This window comes from Neovison vison, chromosome 6, assembly GCF_020171115.1.
Source record: "Neovison vison isolate M4711 chromosome 6, ASM_NN_V1, whole genome shotgun sequence".
Taxonomy (NCBI): Eukaryota; Metazoa; Chordata; class Mammalia; order Carnivora; family Mustelidae; genus Neogale; species Neogale vison.
In genome coordinates, this window is record NC_058096.1 from 197628312 (window position 1) to 197645170 (window position 16859).

At 49.2% G+C, this 16859-nt stretch overlaps 1 protein-coding gene across 5 annotated transcripts in view; it reads left to right on the plus strand.

Moving 5' to 3' along the window:
- The first annotated feature begins 347 nt into the window (after positions 1-347).
- The window catches only part of FAM3D (FAM3 metabolism regulating signaling molecule D), a 28126-nt gene continuing 11614 nt past the window's right edge, over positions 348-16859 (plus strand). Inside the window, exons 1-6 of one of the 5 annotated variants that reach the window (XM_044253289.1) lie at positions 348-408; positions 2385-2435; positions 4216-4323; positions 6776-6799; positions 10052-10169; positions 16376-16434. In XM_044253289.1, coding sequence (XP_044109224.1) covers positions 2423-2435; positions 4216-4323; positions 6776-6799; positions 10052-10169; positions 16376-16434 — 322 coding nt within the window. In that variant the 5' untranslated portion in view covers positions 348-408; positions 2385-2422. Of the gene's footprint in view, positions 409-509; positions 758-2260; positions 2279-2384; positions 2436-4215; positions 4324-6775; positions 6800-10051; positions 10170-16375; positions 16435-16859 lie in introns of those variants that run through there. The other 4 variants (XM_044253288.1, XM_044253292.1, XM_044253290.1 and 1 more) reach the window with 4 other exon arrangements.

Below are 16859 nucleotides of genomic sequence, written 5' to 3' on the forward strand. Positions count from 1 at the left end.
GTTCATTCAGGTCCTTGATATTCATGGAGCACCTCCTCTGTGCTCAGCCTTGTACGGGGCCTGCAGGAAACCAGGCCTGCCATGGAAAAGGAAAGCATGCTTGCGGCTTACACACAGAGCCAGACATGCAGCCAGAAATCCGAAGGGGTCCAAGGGGAGGGGCAGGACAAAGGGAGAGGCTCAGGACAGTGAGGGAGGACCATGGGTTCTGCCTTCCCCTCCCTACTCCTCCAGCTCCGTCCCCTCCTTTCCACCCTCCACCCTCCCACCACCGCCAGCCCCGTGACCACATACTACCCTGGGGTCATCATATGTGTGCAAGGACAGTCAGACCTTTCTCCCCAAGCCTTTGCCCCACAGCTCTGTAACCTGAATAACAGGTTGTGACAGACGTTCTCGCAGGAACAAGTAAGAAAGAAACTCTTGGGTTTGGGTGGTTACGGAGGGAATTCTTGCCCCACCCCGCATACCGGTCCCAAGTGCCTTTCTCCCTCCCTCCCCACCCCCAGCAGACCCGGTCCCAGAGCCCAGGACTGTGGAGCTAGAGCCTCCTGAGCACCCATGGGCTGGCAGGGTGAGCTGGCCAGGTGAGCGGGCGGGAGCTCAGGAGACTGGAGAAGCCTGCAGGTGCTGAGGGGACGGTCGGGGACTCAGCCAGGAGGGACATCAGACTCACCGCCCTCCCCACCCCCAAGCCCTGAAGCCAGAATCCGTGCTTGGCATGGGCAGGACAGCGAGAAGCTAGCCCCCTGCCCAGGTATGCATCCCAGCCTCTATCTCTGTCCCGTCTCTCTTGTCTCTCTCTGAAGGGCACTTTTTCTCCCTCTGAGCCTGAGTAAATGCATGTCCTGAGTATTTGCTCTTCCCTCTGCTCCTTTATGTGTTTTCCTCCTCTGTCTCTGTCTTGTTCTCTTTGTGTCCCTCTCTGTTATCTCTGCCCCTTGTCCTTTGTCTCTCCGAGTTCCGTCTCCCGCCTGCTCTCTATGAATATCAACGTGTATCTTGTCACCTGTGTGTCCCCAACCACCTGACCCTGTTCCCATCCTTCCCTCCTGTCTGGCCCCGAGCTCTCCTGGGTCCCCACACATGCGGATCCCACGGAACGTCCTTCAGCATCATCTGGGGGCCTGGGCTCCCAGACTGTAGGTCAGATTCCAGGAATACTCAAAAGCATAATATACTCTTGTATCGAAAAAAAGGTGGGGGGGGGTGAGGTGATCGTTTGAATTTCAGGAAGTTAAAGTTCTATAAAACCTCTGTGGGCGGAGTCAGGCACGGGCTCACCTTTCTCACCCGGAAGGACCTAAAAGGCAGGTCTGAGTGGGTGGGAATATTTTCATACTTATCAAAAAGAAATGTAGATTTGCCCTTGCTTTTGTTTAAATATCAGGGAGTGTTCCAGGGAACTGCTTAAATGGCCTACTGTCTCTTATCTGTGGCGTTGGTGGTAGGGCTTTGGAGACCAGTTTGTTGGGATGGATTTTTAGGATGAAGATTCTGGAGTGGGGAGGGGACAGGAAGAGTCGTGGGAGCAATTCCTTGCAGTCAGAGCCGCTCCAGCTGGCTGTGGGGGTTCAGAGACTTAGAACAGTTACCAGCAGCCCTGCCCTCCCCTCCCCTAGGTTTCTACAGACCCCCTGGGGGTCTTCACAGCTGCTGAATCACTGGGAACTGCCCAGCACCTGGGGGGTGACACAGGTGAAAGCTGGGGCCTGGGGTTCAAGAAGGCAGGGAACTCCAGTTTCAACTCTCCTCTGGGACAAAGGGCCCTGGGAGTGGGACTCTGTGGGGATTGGGCAGTGGAGACCTGCTCCAGATTCTGGCTGTGACCCTTCCGAGCTGAATAACCCTGGGCTTAACCACCGTGAGTCTTGGCTTACCTACCTTCAAGGACGAAAGGAGATAACTGCGTATATAGCACCTGCGCAAACTCACCCGTAATGTGAGCGTTCTCGTTACTCTTCCCCTTGGCACTTTGGCAGAAATCACTCAAGCTGCTGTTTCCTGATGATTTTGCTGGAGCCAGCTAGCTCAATGTCTCTCAGCTGACTGGAGGGACAGAAGGATGGACGGATGGATGGATGGACGGATGGAAGGTGGAAGGATGGATGGATGGATGGATGAATAAATCAGTCCTCCAAGAGACAGTGGCTGGCAGACTACAACTTCCTCTACCTGCCAATCTCTGCACTCAAAAAAGACATGTTGAATAGAATATAAAATTCTAGGGGCAAAAGTGAAGGAGAGGTGGAGGCAGAGAGTGAACAGAAGACAGATGGTGAGGAACCAAACCGAAAGTCGGAGATACTCATCCCTAATCATCTACCTTATTCGTTTTCAGACCCCAAGTGCCAGTTTCCAATTTGATTTCCTTCTCTCCATAGGCTAACGCTGACCCCAAGCTGCTCCTCACCCGGACAAGATGAGAAGATCAGGTAGGGGCCACGTTCCAAGGATTCAAAGTCTCAAGGTCTGATACTGGTTCAGGAATCATTTTTTCTATCAGGAATTCAGCCAGTCCCTGGACTCAGAGGTTGTTTGGCATCCCATGCTCTCAAATGTTCAGACCAGATGAACTCTAGGAGGAAACCCATCCAGGAGTAAGCCTGAAAGAGGGGAAAAGGCAACTTGCTGCCCAGAGGCTGAAGGGCCAGATAAGCTTTGCCATCATAACCCCACCAGGCTGGGATCACAGGGACTCTTCCTATTTTGGAGATACCTAACCCTAGAAGGAAGTGAGGGCTCAAGGAGGGCTGTTCTAGAAACTTCATACCACGGGGCTGGGCACAAGGAGCAGTCTTTGCCTTCTCATCCATGTTCTCATGCTATACCCTCTGTATAGATAGGGAGACTGAGGCACCAAGGAAGAGATGGACACAATTCATTTATATTCCCAAATAGCTGTGAGGAAGTTCAGAGCACAAGTTTTAGAGTCAGCACACTTCCCTTCCCTTCAAACGCCACGTCTGAACTAACTGACCACCTCCCTGAGCCTGTTTCCTCATCTGCAAAATGGTAGCGATCCGTAGCATCCAACACGTACGTTTACCATGAGGATGAACTGAGATAACTATGTACGTGAAAGCTGTTGGCCCACTGCCTCCAACAAAAGTCATGTGAGCTGATGCCCAGGGAGAATTCTGGGTGCCTCCAGGCCACACTGGGGCCCAGAAGATGAAGGACCTCCCACAGCCCTGAGCCGTGCCCCACAGGATCCAGGGGCCTTCTCCTCCAGCCCTACTAGTGAGAGGCTAACACAAGACCCCAGAGCTGAATTCAGGGCCACACAGAGGTCAGGGACGGACCTAGAGTGTGTGGCTTGATGGCAGTGGGGCCACCAGAGTCCCTGAGCTAGGAGGTATAGTGGCGCCTGCCTCTGGCCCTCATGGGAGAGTGGGGGAAGGGAGTGAGACTGGGAGCTCTGGGGGTCTGTCCTGGGTGGGGGTTTGCTCCCCACTGGTACAGAAGCAGTCAGGCTGTGAGGCCAGGGAAGCCATGTCAGCAAGGACAGTGTATGTTCTATAGATAGCATTGTGTGGTTATTTGTGGCAGCTTTCAGGAGGAGTGATGGAAAATGTGAGGGACCAGCCCTAGCCCCAAGCCACCTTGGAGGCCGCCTACTAGAGACAACTATCACATCGCTCCCAGCGAGCTGTGGGCTCTGAAGCAAGGTTGTTGAACCATGTCTACCCTATGACTGAGGCACTCCTGCCCAGAGAGGCTGAGCTTCGGCCTGAGGTCACACAGCGGCACTGGCTGTCCAGAGCACTGGCCACAGCCTTCCTGACTCCTGTGGCGGGGCTCCCCGAGCGGGCTGTCTGCTGCAGAACCTGCCTCCTGCTTTGCTGCCACACACTCGGGCCTCATCCCGGAGTGCTGGATAAGAGTGCAGATTCCTAGGCCTCACCCCTCAAGAGTCTGTCTCTGGGTGGCTACGTGGAGCCCAGGAAGGCTCATTTCTAACTTTTTCTCCCAGTAGACCTACTTGGGGAAATGTGGCTACGTCACCTTGCAGCACGGTCTCACCATTTGATCACTGCATGGACTCGCACATGGTCCTACCACACGGTCCCCTGACCTGGTCCAAGGTGTGGGCCTCTGTCTGGTGGGGTCTCATGACATGGTCTCACTGTGGGGATTTGGTAAGGACTCACAAGGAGCCTTGCTATGTGGCCTTGTGATGGGGCTTCATGGCAGGAACTCCTTGCTTTGCAGGTGTGCTCCGACTCCTGGCCCTCATCTTTGCCCTGGTCACCACATGGATCTTTTTGCACAGCTACAGCAGCTTAAACATGAAAACTATCCGTCTACCCCGCTGGCTGGGTGAGTGGGGCTCCCTGCTGGGGCAGGGACTATGGACCAGGATGGGGCCAAGGATAGTCCTCCCTCCATCTGTGGGTGACCCAGGAGACAGCCAGATATGGCAGAGTTTGGGCTGCCTTTGGGACTCCACCCTTTGCGGGGGTGGAGCCTGCCAGGAAGGCTGGAGCCCATGGAGAAACAGAGAAGTGTTCCAAGACCCTGGCCAAAACATGTGCCTGCATCAAGGGCCATTTTGGAAATGTGATTCCAGGAAAAATGGACAGAGGGAGGAAGAAAAGAAGGAAGGAAGGGAGGAGGGAAGAGAGGAAGCCAAGAGACACAAAACAGCATTGAGTGGTATCTAGCCGCGGCTGCTCTCACCTCTTCCTGAAACACTCTTCACACAGATGTCCCTCTTCTCCAACTTCAGGTCTCTGCTCAAATATGACCTCCTCAGAGAGACCTTCCCCCACAACCCCAGCTGCAGCCATGACACCTCCCTCTACTTTAGCCCCTATGTCAGCCTATTTCCTTGAGAGCTTCACCATCATCCATTATTAGGATGTTTATTTATTTGTCTACTTGGTTGTTTTCGATCCCCATCCCCTAGAAGGCATCCTTCTTGAAGGCAAGGATTTTATCCTGTGTACATCCATTTCTCTAGCAGGGAAGCTGCTCAGTAAACATTTGATGAATGAAAGAAAAATGAATGGATGGATGGGTGAATGATGAATGGGTGGACTGATGGAAGGTGGATGGAAGGATGGGTGAATGGATGGGTATGTAGGTGGATGAATGGACAGGTGGATGGATAGATAGTGGATGGATGGATGGATGGATAGATGGATGATGGATAGATGGTTGATGGATGGGTGGATTGGTAGATTGTGGAGGGATAGATGGATAGATTATGAATGGGTGGACAGATGTATAGATGGATGGATGGTGGGTAGGTGGGTAATGGATGTGTGGGTGGGTGGATGAATGATGAATGGGTGGATAGATGGGTAGATGGATGGTTGGATGGCAGAGGGTGGCTGGCTGGCTGGATGGGTAGATAGATGGATGAGTGGATGATGGATGGGTGAATGAATGATGTCTGGGTGGATGATGGATGAGTAATGGATACCAGTTGCTTACATGCATAATCTCATATAATCTACACAAATGGCCCCATGAGGTGATCCATGGTGTCGTTGTGGAGTGGACTCATACATGACCTCACGGTGTGGTTTTATGTGTAGTCTAAGAAAGGAGAAGCTCAGGGAGCTTCAGGGAGATGAAGAAAGTTGCCCAAATTTCCTAATAGAGGTCAGCAGGAATGGGAGCCCAAGTCTCCCAGGTCCAAATCCTTTCAAAGGAAGGAAGGAAAGGAAAGGGATTTAGGCGTCTGTATTTGTCCTCCTTGGATTTAGGGAATGACCTCCACTGACATGGTCAATAACCTCTAGCAGCGCAGGCTAGCTCACAGCTTCACAGCAGTGAGAAGCCAGTCACCACACAGAGGAGTCTCTGAGATCCCAGAACCTCGTCCACTTCTGGTCAGGTGTGGCTCACACCCACATCAGGATGAATTGTATAAACCCATGTAGGCCACCATGTCCCCAGCCCCAGGGCAGTGCTTTTACAGAGATGGAGTTTGCTGTGCAGACAGCCTGGGAAGAGATGGGCCCAGGTCAGTGTAGGAGGCTCTGAGCAGAACTGGAGCTCAGGGTTGTCCTCTAGAGGAGAGAGCCCCAGCCTGAAGTGAGAAAAAGGACAAGGTTTAAAAGTACACCCCAGAACTGAAGTCTGATGAATCAACACCTCCAACCAACATGGAGTGACTCTTCTGTGTTAGGTCCCAGGCACCCCAAAATGAGAAACATGTGGCCCCCGCTCATGGTCTGAGTCAGAAAGACAAACAGACTTAATTACAGAATATACAAAATCAAAAGTGATGATCCAGGGTCTCAAGAAATACTTATGGTGACAGGACAGGTAACCAGTGGGAAAGTGGCCATTGAAAACCATGAATGCTCAGCCACTGAAAGGGGTAATATTCATTTTCTTCAGGGGTTCCTAGTTTGGCTACATACACCCTCCCACCTTATTATTTAATGCAGTAATAAAGAAGCACATAGATTATTGTAGCACAAATTTATGTTTTAATATTTTATTATTATATTGATATATAGTTGGTTTCCATTCTAATCTATTTTATTTTATGCATTTAATAACATGCTCTGTTAGAGTAGGAAGTGCTGTGTGTGTGTGTGTGTGTGTGTGTGTGTGTGTGTGAGTGAGTGAGTGAAGGGTTGGCAGCGGAAGGTGAGGGAGGGCTCCCTGACAGGGTGGGACTTCTAGAGTTCACCTCAACAGGAGGTCCTCCCACAGGAGGAGAACGCTTGGCGCGGACCAATGCCACTCTCCAGCGTCCAGCAGGGGGCGCCCAAAGCATTTTCTCGCTAACCAGATTGTGTCTTCTTTCTAGCAGATTTGGACTCCAAGAAGGTCGGTGAGTATCACCCCAGCCCTGCCTTTGCCTTAGAGTGAGATTTTCCGGGGCTTCTCCTCCCAGCCCTGCAGGCCCTAGAAAAATCTTGGTGTCCAGAATCTGCCCGGCTCTCTCCTCCCATGGCCCCAAGATGCCTTCTGAAGCCCCCGGAGCCCTGAAGCAGTAGTGGCCTCCTCTCAGCCATTCAGACTGATGGAGATGGCTCAGCTCTCCCTTCCCTAGCAACCCCACCCTGCAGTCTGGATTGCCTCCCTAGTCACAGCCCCTGGACCTGCACAGCCACCTCCCCTCTCTGACCCCCCCACTGAGCCAGAGCCCTGAAGATGGGTGATATGCTTATTGTCATCGTGCAGCGACCACAGGCGTGCGTCACAGTTCCTGTTCCAGAGTCCCCGGGGCCATATGGGGCACTCCACGTGCCCCCAGAAGCATATAGAAGGGGGTGCTGGTTGTCTTTTAGGGTAGAAGTGCCCAATGTGCCAAGAGAGATGGGGCAGAGTGTTCTGGCCTCCGGAAGGGCTACCCCTTCCAAAGGGATGAGATCAGAGAAGGCATTAGGGAGGAAATGGCAAAGGCCTAGAGGCAGTAATGTGGGGGGCTGCAAGAGAGACCGTAGCTGGAGAGTCAGGCACTGGAAAGTGGGAATGCTGAGGCCTCCAATGCTGGATACTGCAGCCGTCCAAGCAGGGCTTCAGCGAAAGACCTCAGCTCCCAAAATGTGGAGTGGGGGAAGGGAGGGACAGTTATAATGATGATGATGATGATAGTACCGTGATGGAGGGCCGACTATGTTCTGTGTTCAGAGCATTCCAGGCATCCCATGCGATCCTCACCACCTCGGGTAGGCGCTCTAATTATGCCCATTTTATAGGTGGGCACACTGAAGCTCAGAGAAGTGAAATCTCTTGGCCAAGGCAACACAGAGGTACATAGTGCAGCAGGAGTTCAACTCCAGGTTAGCCCAGAGCCCACCCTCTCCATGCTCCTTTCAGGAGGCAACATCTCCAAGCCCCCCCTTCTCCCACCCTAACATAACAGTGACAGAAGAGGGTTATAGTTCCAGGAACAGAATTTTGACCGAGAAGGGCATGGGGGCCCCGTGCACTGTGGGGTTACAGAGAGCAAAGACCATATGGATCAACACCAACCATTCACCCACACTTGCAACTCCATTGAGCTAAGCCTCCTGAGTCCTATTCTGGAGTAGACACAGAGTAGCACAGCATCTCGGTACAAACACACACTCACGCATCATCTGCTGGGGCATGACAGATCTGGGCACACACGCTGCCTCCCTCCCTGCCGGCTCTCCTGGTTGACATTGACAGTTAAGCCCCTAATAGTAGCTCCACTGACAGTTCCGAGAAGAGCTATCCAAAAGCCCTGATCTAAACCAACTCTTTCATTTTATAGCTGGCAAAGGTAAAGGGAGAGATTTCTGGCAAGTCACACTGAAGATTATTCAAGAGCAGCCCACATTTCCTGACTGCTCCCCCCCATCCCCCAGTGCTCTGCTTCACACCCTCAGCAACAGCACTAGGGGTTCCCAGACGGCTTGGAGTCTCAGGGTTTGAGGCAGCTGGGGGGGGGGGCAGCCCCCCAGCCCAAATTCAGAAAGCAAATCCCTGCCTCCCAATGGCTGTGCCCCCTGGACGTCATCCCCTTCAGCCAGTAGCTGGACCGTAAAGGCTGGATGGTCAGAAAATCAATTCTGGAAAAGCCTGCTTAAGCCAGCTTGTTGACATCAGGTTTATCAGACTTAGCTGCAGTTGATTAGGCTCTGGGCAAACTCTACAGTGGGGTCCAGGGCCTGGAACAATCCCTCCAGCATCAGTAAGAATGTCTGATCTCAGGAGTTACCTGGCCTTTCCATGAGGGGACAGGCCACCAGAGGTGAGGGCCCAAGGCTCACAGGAGAGTAGGACCCCTCCCCAGCGTCATCCTCGGCCTTCATCCCCACCTTTCGGCAGGTACGAGGCCTCCTGAGAAGGGTCCTCTTCAGAAGGTGGGGGAAGGGGTCAGGTCCCCACCTCTCCAGCTCTCTTTGACCGGAGCCGCCAGCCTAGACACCCACTCTGCCCTTAACAGCCCCTTGTGGGAGTCTCGGCACCTGGTGCTCATTCTGGTGACAGTGTCCTGGTTTGAGCTCTGGTTATACCCATCAGGTGGGGGTACTGAGTCTCGGAGCAGGAGGCAGGGCAGAGAGCCCACCATAGGCATTCTACTCAGGCCTCCAGGGCCGCCTGCTTGGCTGGAGTACCCGGGCGTGGGCTTGGCAAGTCTTGCACAATGGGTTGTGTCCCCCCCAGAGGGGCACTTTTCCCTGAGGCACAGAAAGGCTCCCTAGAGTCTGGCAAGATCCTCAGCACCCTGATGGCATCCTTTCTCCCAGCCTAGAGCCCAGCCCTGCCCAACCACCTATGCGTTCATTCAGTGAATGTTTATTGAGTGCCTACTGTGTGCCAGGCACAGGAGTTCCCGGCACGATTTAACAAGATAATAAATGTAAAGTGCTTGCCACGGTGCTTAGCACACAGCAAGCACCTGGCGGCTGCCAGCTTGTCTCAGGAAGCCTGGGGGTTCGCTCCAAGCCCGTGCTGCCATAGCTCGGCGGGCCGCGGAGCAGGGGCTGGAGGACACGCGCTGCCCGATCATGGCTTTCTCTTTGCAGGTGAACTTTCTCTAATTTCATGTTTACCCAGCCTCCCTAATGGTACTTTCCAAAGTGTCGGGTGGTGTTTTTTTGGTTTTTTTTTGTTTTTTTGTTTTTTTTTTAAAAAACCAGCAACAGCAGGCATTAATATAAATGAGAGCCTGCCGGGCCAAAAACACGGGTGACGGAGATCCCCGCTCACAGAGTCCGTGGAGGGCCCAGCTGTGTGTGGGGGTCCCAGATACATTTCCCGCCTCTTTCTGGCCTCCGGGGCTGGCCCTGGGAGGGCCACCAGGAGAGGACGCGAGTCTGAATCAGAGCCAGGCGCTGAGCTGGAACTAGAGCTGTCCTGGAAACCCTGAAAATAAACTTGAGGGTGGTCAGACACACAGGTGTCCTGCATCTTCGGCGGGGAGGGCTGGAGGCGCCCTGCGCATGCGTGAAGGGGCAAATCCCCCGGCCTTGAGGCTGTCCGGAAGGCGCCTTGGGGAGGAGGCTTCTCGCAGCGTCCGGAGCCTGCTCCCCGGGGCCGCTCCCCTGCCTCCTCCCGAGCCCCTTGCCACGCTGCGACCACCGAGGTTGGTCTGTTCCCTCCACAGAGGTCGTGAGGACCAAGTGCGGCCTCAGCAAGCCCTGCCCGGACAACTTCTTTGCCTTTAAAATCAGCAGCGGAGCCGCTAACGTCGTGGGTCCCACCATGTGCTTTGAAAACCTTGTGTAAGTTTCTCGCGTTCTCTTTCTTCTCACGGGCTCATTCACCAATTCAAAGGCTGCAAGGGCGGGCGCTGAGACGGGCCCACACCTTCCACTGGCTTGCTTTTCCTCTGGGGGCATGAGTCACGAATAACAGTAATCCGGACAGCTTTCCCATCCGCCAGCACCTTGCTAAATGCTGCCCGGCTTCCTCTCATTCAATCCCCCAACCCTCCCTGGGGGGTGGGGGGGTTGCAATGAACCCCTTTGCAAAGATGGGGAAATGGAGGTTCAGACGCCATTACCCAGCTGACCCGTGGCAGAGTCTGGATTTGAACTCTTGAGCTTGTCTACCTGATAGTCAAGGTCCTGGGCTTCCTCTAAAGGGGAATGCCTCTGAGAGAGCTCAGAAACAAGATCCAGGCCTCAAAGTTCAGATGCAGCAGGTGCGGGGGCTTCCATCCAGGTGCAGAACAAAGACTATGTACCCATTATCCAAGCCAGATGGTAAAGGCTCTCGGGCACTAAGTTTATCCTACCGAAGGGGCCAGGGACTGGTGGTGTATGTATTTATGTATTTATTTTTCTTTATTTTAATTTAATTTAATTTGACATATACTGTATTACTAGTTTTCTAGGTAGAATTTAGTGATTCATCAGTAGCATGGAACACCACGTGCCCTCCTTCATGCCATCATCACCCAGTTACCCCATCCTCCCACCCAGCTCCCCTCCAGCAACCCTCAGTTGGTTTCTTATGATTAAGAGTCTCTTAGGCTTGCCTCCCTCACTATTTTCATCTTATTTTACTTTTCCTTCCCTTCCCCATGTTCATCTGTTTTCTTAAATTCCACATATCAGTGAAATCATATGGTATTTGTGTTTGTCTTATTTCATTTAGCATAATACCCTCTAGTTCCATCCACATGATCGCAAATGGCAAGATTTCATTCTTTTTAATGGCTAAGTAACATTCCATTGTATGTACACACCACATATTCTTTTTCTTTTCTTTTCTTTTCTTTTTTGACAGATCACAAGTAGGCAGAGAGGCAGGCAAAGGTGGGGGGGAAGCAGGCTCCCTGCTGAACGGAGAGCCCGATACGGGGCTCAATCCCAGGACCCCGGGATCATGACTTGAGCCTAAGGCAGAGGCTTTAACCCACTGAGCCACCCAGGTGCCCCTATACCACATCTTTATCCATTCATCTGTCAATGGACATCTGGGCTCTTTCCATATTTTGGCTATTGTGGACATTGCTGCTGTAAACATTCGTGTCCCTTTGAATCACTGTTTGTATCCTTTGAATAAATACCTAGTAATGAAGTTGCTGGGTCATAGTGTAGCTCTATTCTTTTTTTTTTTTTTTTTTAAAGATTTTATTTATTTATTTGACAGAGAGAAATCACAAGTAGACGGAGAGGCAGGCAGAGAGAGAGAGAGGGAAGCAGGCTCTCTGCTGAGCAGAGAGCCCAATGCAGGACTCAATCCCAGGACCCTGAGATCATGACCTGAGCCGAAGGCACCGGCTTAACCCACTGAGCCCCCCGGGCGCCCAGTGTAGCTCTATTCTTAATTTTTTGAGGAACCTCCATGCTGTTTTCCAGAATGGCTACCTCAGCTTTCATTCCTGCCAACAGTGTAAGAGGGTTCTCCTTTCTCCACATGCTCGCCAACACCTATTGTTGCTGAAGTTGTTAATTTTTGCCATTCTGACTGGTGTGAGGTGGTACCTCATTATGGTATTGATTTGGATTTCCCTGATGCCCAGTGATGCTAAGTGTTTTTTCATGTGTCTATTGGCCATTTGTATGTCTTCTTTGGGAAAACGGCTCTTGATGTCTTCTTCCCATTTCTTGATTGGATTATGTGTTCTTCAGGTGTTGAGCTTGATAACTTCTTTATGGATTTTGGATACTAGCCCTTTATCTGATAAGACATCTGCAAATATCTTCTTCCATTCTGTAGGTTGTCTTCGGCATTGTCAACTATTTGCTGCGCAAAAGCTTTTTATTTTGATGAAGTCCCAATAGTTCATTTTGCTCTTGTTTCCCTCACCTTTGGAGATGTGTCTAGAAAGAAGTTGCTGTGGCCAACAAAAAGGTTGCTGCCTTTGCTCTCCCCTCAGACTTTAATGGATTCCTGTCTCACATTTAGGTGTTTTATCCATTTTGAGTTTATTTTTGTGTACGATGTAAGAAAATGGTCCAGTTTCATTCTTTTGCATGTGGCCATTCAGTTTTCCTAACACCATTTGTTGAAGAGACTGTCTTTCTCCCATTGGACATTCTTTCCTGCTCTGTCAAGAGTAGTTGACCACAGAGTTGAGGGTCTATTTCTGGGCTCTCTATTCTGTTCCATTGATCTGTGTGTCTGTTTTTGTGCCAGTACCATACTGTCTTGATGATGACAGCTTTGTAATAATGCTTAAAGTCGGAACTGGGATACCACTGACTTTGGTTTCCTTTTTCAACATTCCTTTGGCTATTTGGGGTCTTTTCTGGTTCCATAAAAATTTTAGGATTATTTTTTTCCATCTCTGAAAAATGTTGATAATATTTTGATAGGGATTCCATTAAATGTGTAGATAGCTCTAGGTAGCATAGACATTTTAACAATATTTGTTCCAACCCATGCATATGGAATGTTTTTCCATTTCTTTGTGTCTTCCTCTATTTCCTTCATGAGTGTTCTGTAGTATTTAGAGTACAGATCCTTTGCCTCTTTCATTAGGTTTATTCCTAGGTATTTTACGATTTTGGGTACAATTGTAATTCTTTCTTCTGTCTCATTTTTAGTGCATAGAAATGCAACTGATTGCTGTGCATTGATTTTATAGCCTGCCACTTTACTGGATTCATGTATGAGCTCTGGCAATTTTGGGGTGGAGTCTTTTGGGCTTTCCACATAGAGTATAATGTCTTCTGCAAAGAGTGAGAGTTTGGCTTCTTTGCCGATTTGGATGCTTTTTATTTCTTTTTGTTGTCAGATTGCTGAGGCTAGGACTTCTAGTACTTTGTTGAATAGCAGTGGTGATAGTGGACATCCCTGCCGTGTTCCTGACCTTGGGTGAAATGCTCTCAGTTTTTCCCCACTGAGAAGGATATTTGCTGTGGGTTTTTCATAGATGGCTTTTATGATATTTAGGTATGTACCCTCTATCCCTACACTGTGAAGAGTTTTAATCAAGAAAGGATGCTGTTCTTTGTCAGTTGCTTTTTCTGCATCAATTGAGAGAGTCATATGGGTCTTGTCCTTTCTTATATTCATGTGGTGTATCACACTGATTGATTTATGGGTGTTGAACCACCCTTACAGCAAGGAATAAATCCCATCTTGTCATGGTGAATAATCCTTTTTTTAAAATTAACATATAATGTATTATTAGTCCCAGGGGTCCAGGTCTGTGAATTGTCAGGCTTACACACTTCCCAGCACTCACCATAGCACATACCCTCCCCGATGTCCATAAGTGAATAATCCTTTTAAAGTACTATTGGATCCTATTGGCTAGTATCTTGATAAGAATTTTTGTATCCATGCTCATTAGGGATATTGGTCTGTAATTTTCCTTTTGATGGAGTATTTGTCTGGTTTGGGTATCAAGGTAATGCTGGCCTAGAATGAGTATGGAAGTTTTCCTTCCATTTCTGTTTTTTGAAACAGCTTCAGAAGAATAGGTATTAGTTCTTCTTTAAATGTTTGGTAACAAACATTTGTTGTTACCTGGGAAGACCTCCAGCCCTGGACTCTTGTCTTTTGGGATATTTTTAATTATTACTTCAATTTCCTTGCTGGTTATGGATCCGTTCAGGTTTTTTCTTCCTGGTTCAGTTTCAGTAGTTTATACATTTCTAGGAATGGATATGTTTCTTCCCGATTGTCTAATTTGCTAGCATACAGTTGCTCATAATATGTCCTGTAATTGTTTGTATTTCTTCAGTGTTGGTTGTGTTCTCTCCTCTTTCATTCATGATTTTATTTATTTGGGTCCTTTCTCTTTTCTTTTTGATAAGTCTGGCCAGGGGTTTATAGACCTTATTAATTCTTTCAGAGAACCAGCTCCTAATTTTGTTGATTGGCTCCACTGTTCTTTTGGTTTCTATTTCATTGATTTCTGCTCTAATCTTTATTCTCTCCTGCTTCTGGGTTTAGGCTTTCTTTGCTGTTCTTTTTCCAGCTCTTTTCGGTGTAAGGTTAGGTTGTGTATTTGACTTTTCTTGTTTCTTGAGAAGAAGATTTCTCTCTTGTTTCTTTGCTAAGATGCTCTTTTAACCTCCATGTATCTGTGTTCCTTCCAAATTTCCTCTTGTGATTGAGTTCTAGCTTCAGAGCATTGTAGTCTGAAAATATGCAGGGAATTGGTACCAGTTTAGACCCGATTTGTTACCCAGGATGTGATCTATTCTGGAGAATGTTCCATGTGCACTAGAGAAGAATGTATATTCAGTTGCTTTAGGATGGAATGTTCTGAATGTATCTGTGAAGTCCATCTGGTCCAGTGTGTCATTTAAAGCCCTTGTTTCCTTGTTGATCTTCTGCTTAGATGAACTCTCCATTTCAGTGAGAGGGATATTAAAGTCCCCTACTATTAATATATTATCGATATGTTTCTTTAATTTTGTTATTAATTGGTTCATATAATTGACTGCTCCCATGTTAGGGGCATAAATATTAACAGTTGTTAATTCTTGTTGGCTAGGCCCTTTAATTATTGTAGAGTGTCCTTCCTTGTCTCTTTTTATAGTCTTTGGTTTAAAATCTAATTGGTCTGATAAAAGGATTGCCAACCCAGCTTTCTTTTGAGGTTCATTAGCATGATAAATGGTTCTCCACCCCCTCACTTTCAACCTGGAGGTGTCTTTGGGTCTAAAATGAGTCTCTTGTAGACAGCATATCAATGGATCATGCTTTTTTAACTAATCTGATACCCTTTGTCTTTTGATTGGGGCATTTAGCCCATTTACATTCAGAGTAACTATTGTAAGATATGAATTTTGTGCCATTGTATTATTACCTATAAAGTCACTGTTTCTGTATATTGTCTCTGTTGCTTTCTGGTCTGTGTTACTTTTGGGTTCTTTCTTTGCTTAAAGGATCCCCTTTTGTATTTCCTTTAGGGCTGGTTTAGTGGTCACAAATTCTTTTAGTTTCTGTCTGTCCTAAAAACTTCTATTCTGAATGACTGCCTTGCTGGGATCAGGTACCACATCCGGCTCCCTGCTCTGCAGAGTCTGCTTTTCTCTCTGTGCCTCCTCCCACTTGTTCTCTCAGTCTCTTTCCCTCTCTTTTTCTCTCTTTCTCTCTCTCTCTCAAATAAATAAGTGAAATCTTTTTTAAAAAACAGGGATTTTGAACCTAACTCCAATTCGAGCAAAAGAAGGAACTTAGTGATTCCCATATACAAAATGCAGAGATAACAGGCTTCAGGACCAGCTGGATCCAGGGGGTTTAAACTATGTCATCAGGGGTCCCTCTCACACCATCTTGAGCTCTGTTCTCTTCTGTCAGATTCTGTTTTCTCAACATGAAAAATGGGTTGGTTCCTGTGAAGGAGGGAGGCCACTAGCTGGTTGACAGAGCAGCCCAGGCTGGCACCCCACTGGGAAGAGAACTTTCCCATCCAAACTATCCCTATAAAAGTCCCAAGATTGAATTTCATTGGCTGGCCTGGGTCACATGACCATACCTGGCTCAGTTACTGTGGGCAGGGACACAGGGTGTTCTACTCATCTGGTCCTGGAAGACTGAGGTCAGCCCTGAGAACTACCTAATCTGAAAGTCGAGAAAGATAGTTTTCCCAAGAAATACCAGAAGATCGGGCTGTGGATGCCGGGCAGGCAAGAACACAGCTGGTCTCCCTATAAAAATCTCCGCCTCTGCAGGATGGCATCAGCACTCTGGGTTCTGCCTTCTTCCCAGCAACCAGGCCTCACTGCTTGGGGAAGGTGGGCTGATTTCACCTCCAACACCTCAGAGCCCCAGGCAGGGACCTTCCCTCTTTTCCAAGCAGACTGTTCTCGTCCAAACATGCCATGAGTATTCCTCAGAGAATCCAGCCCACCGCTCGTTTCCAGGAGAAAACAGATGGCCCAAATTATTCTGTGTTTCCTAATGCTTCTGCATAGCGCCGTGTGGGCCCCCTCAGAGTTCCAGAGTCACAAAAGCAGAGTGTTCGTTCCACACTGGGGACCAACTGTTGTATTTTGTTTTTCTTCTTCTTATTCAGGATCATGAGTCCTGTGAAAAACAACGTGGGCAGAGGCCTGAACTTTGCCCTGGTGAATGGTGAGCTGCAGATCCACCCCCCAGACAGTCCCCACCTTAGTACTGAGGGCCACGAGGTATGGGGAGATAGTTAACATTCATTCAACCAACAGCAGCTCAGCTCCTACCACATGCCTGGGGCCATCCTGGGGAAGCTTGTGGGGCAGGGGGTCTAAAAGACCCGGTCCTACCCACCAGAGTCCTGACCAGGCTTCTGCCATGTGCAGCTATCCAAGGAGGATATGCTTCTCCTGTGAAGCATGACCCCACCCTCAAGGCCACACAGCCTAAACCAACACAATTGAAACCATGGGGGACAACCCCTAACAGTGTGATGTGATGAACTGATTACATACCTTCATTCACTCATTCAACAGTATTGACAGCAGGTACTGTGGGCCAGGCCCTGTACAGAGCACTGGGGGGCGGGGGGGTTAGCCATGAAC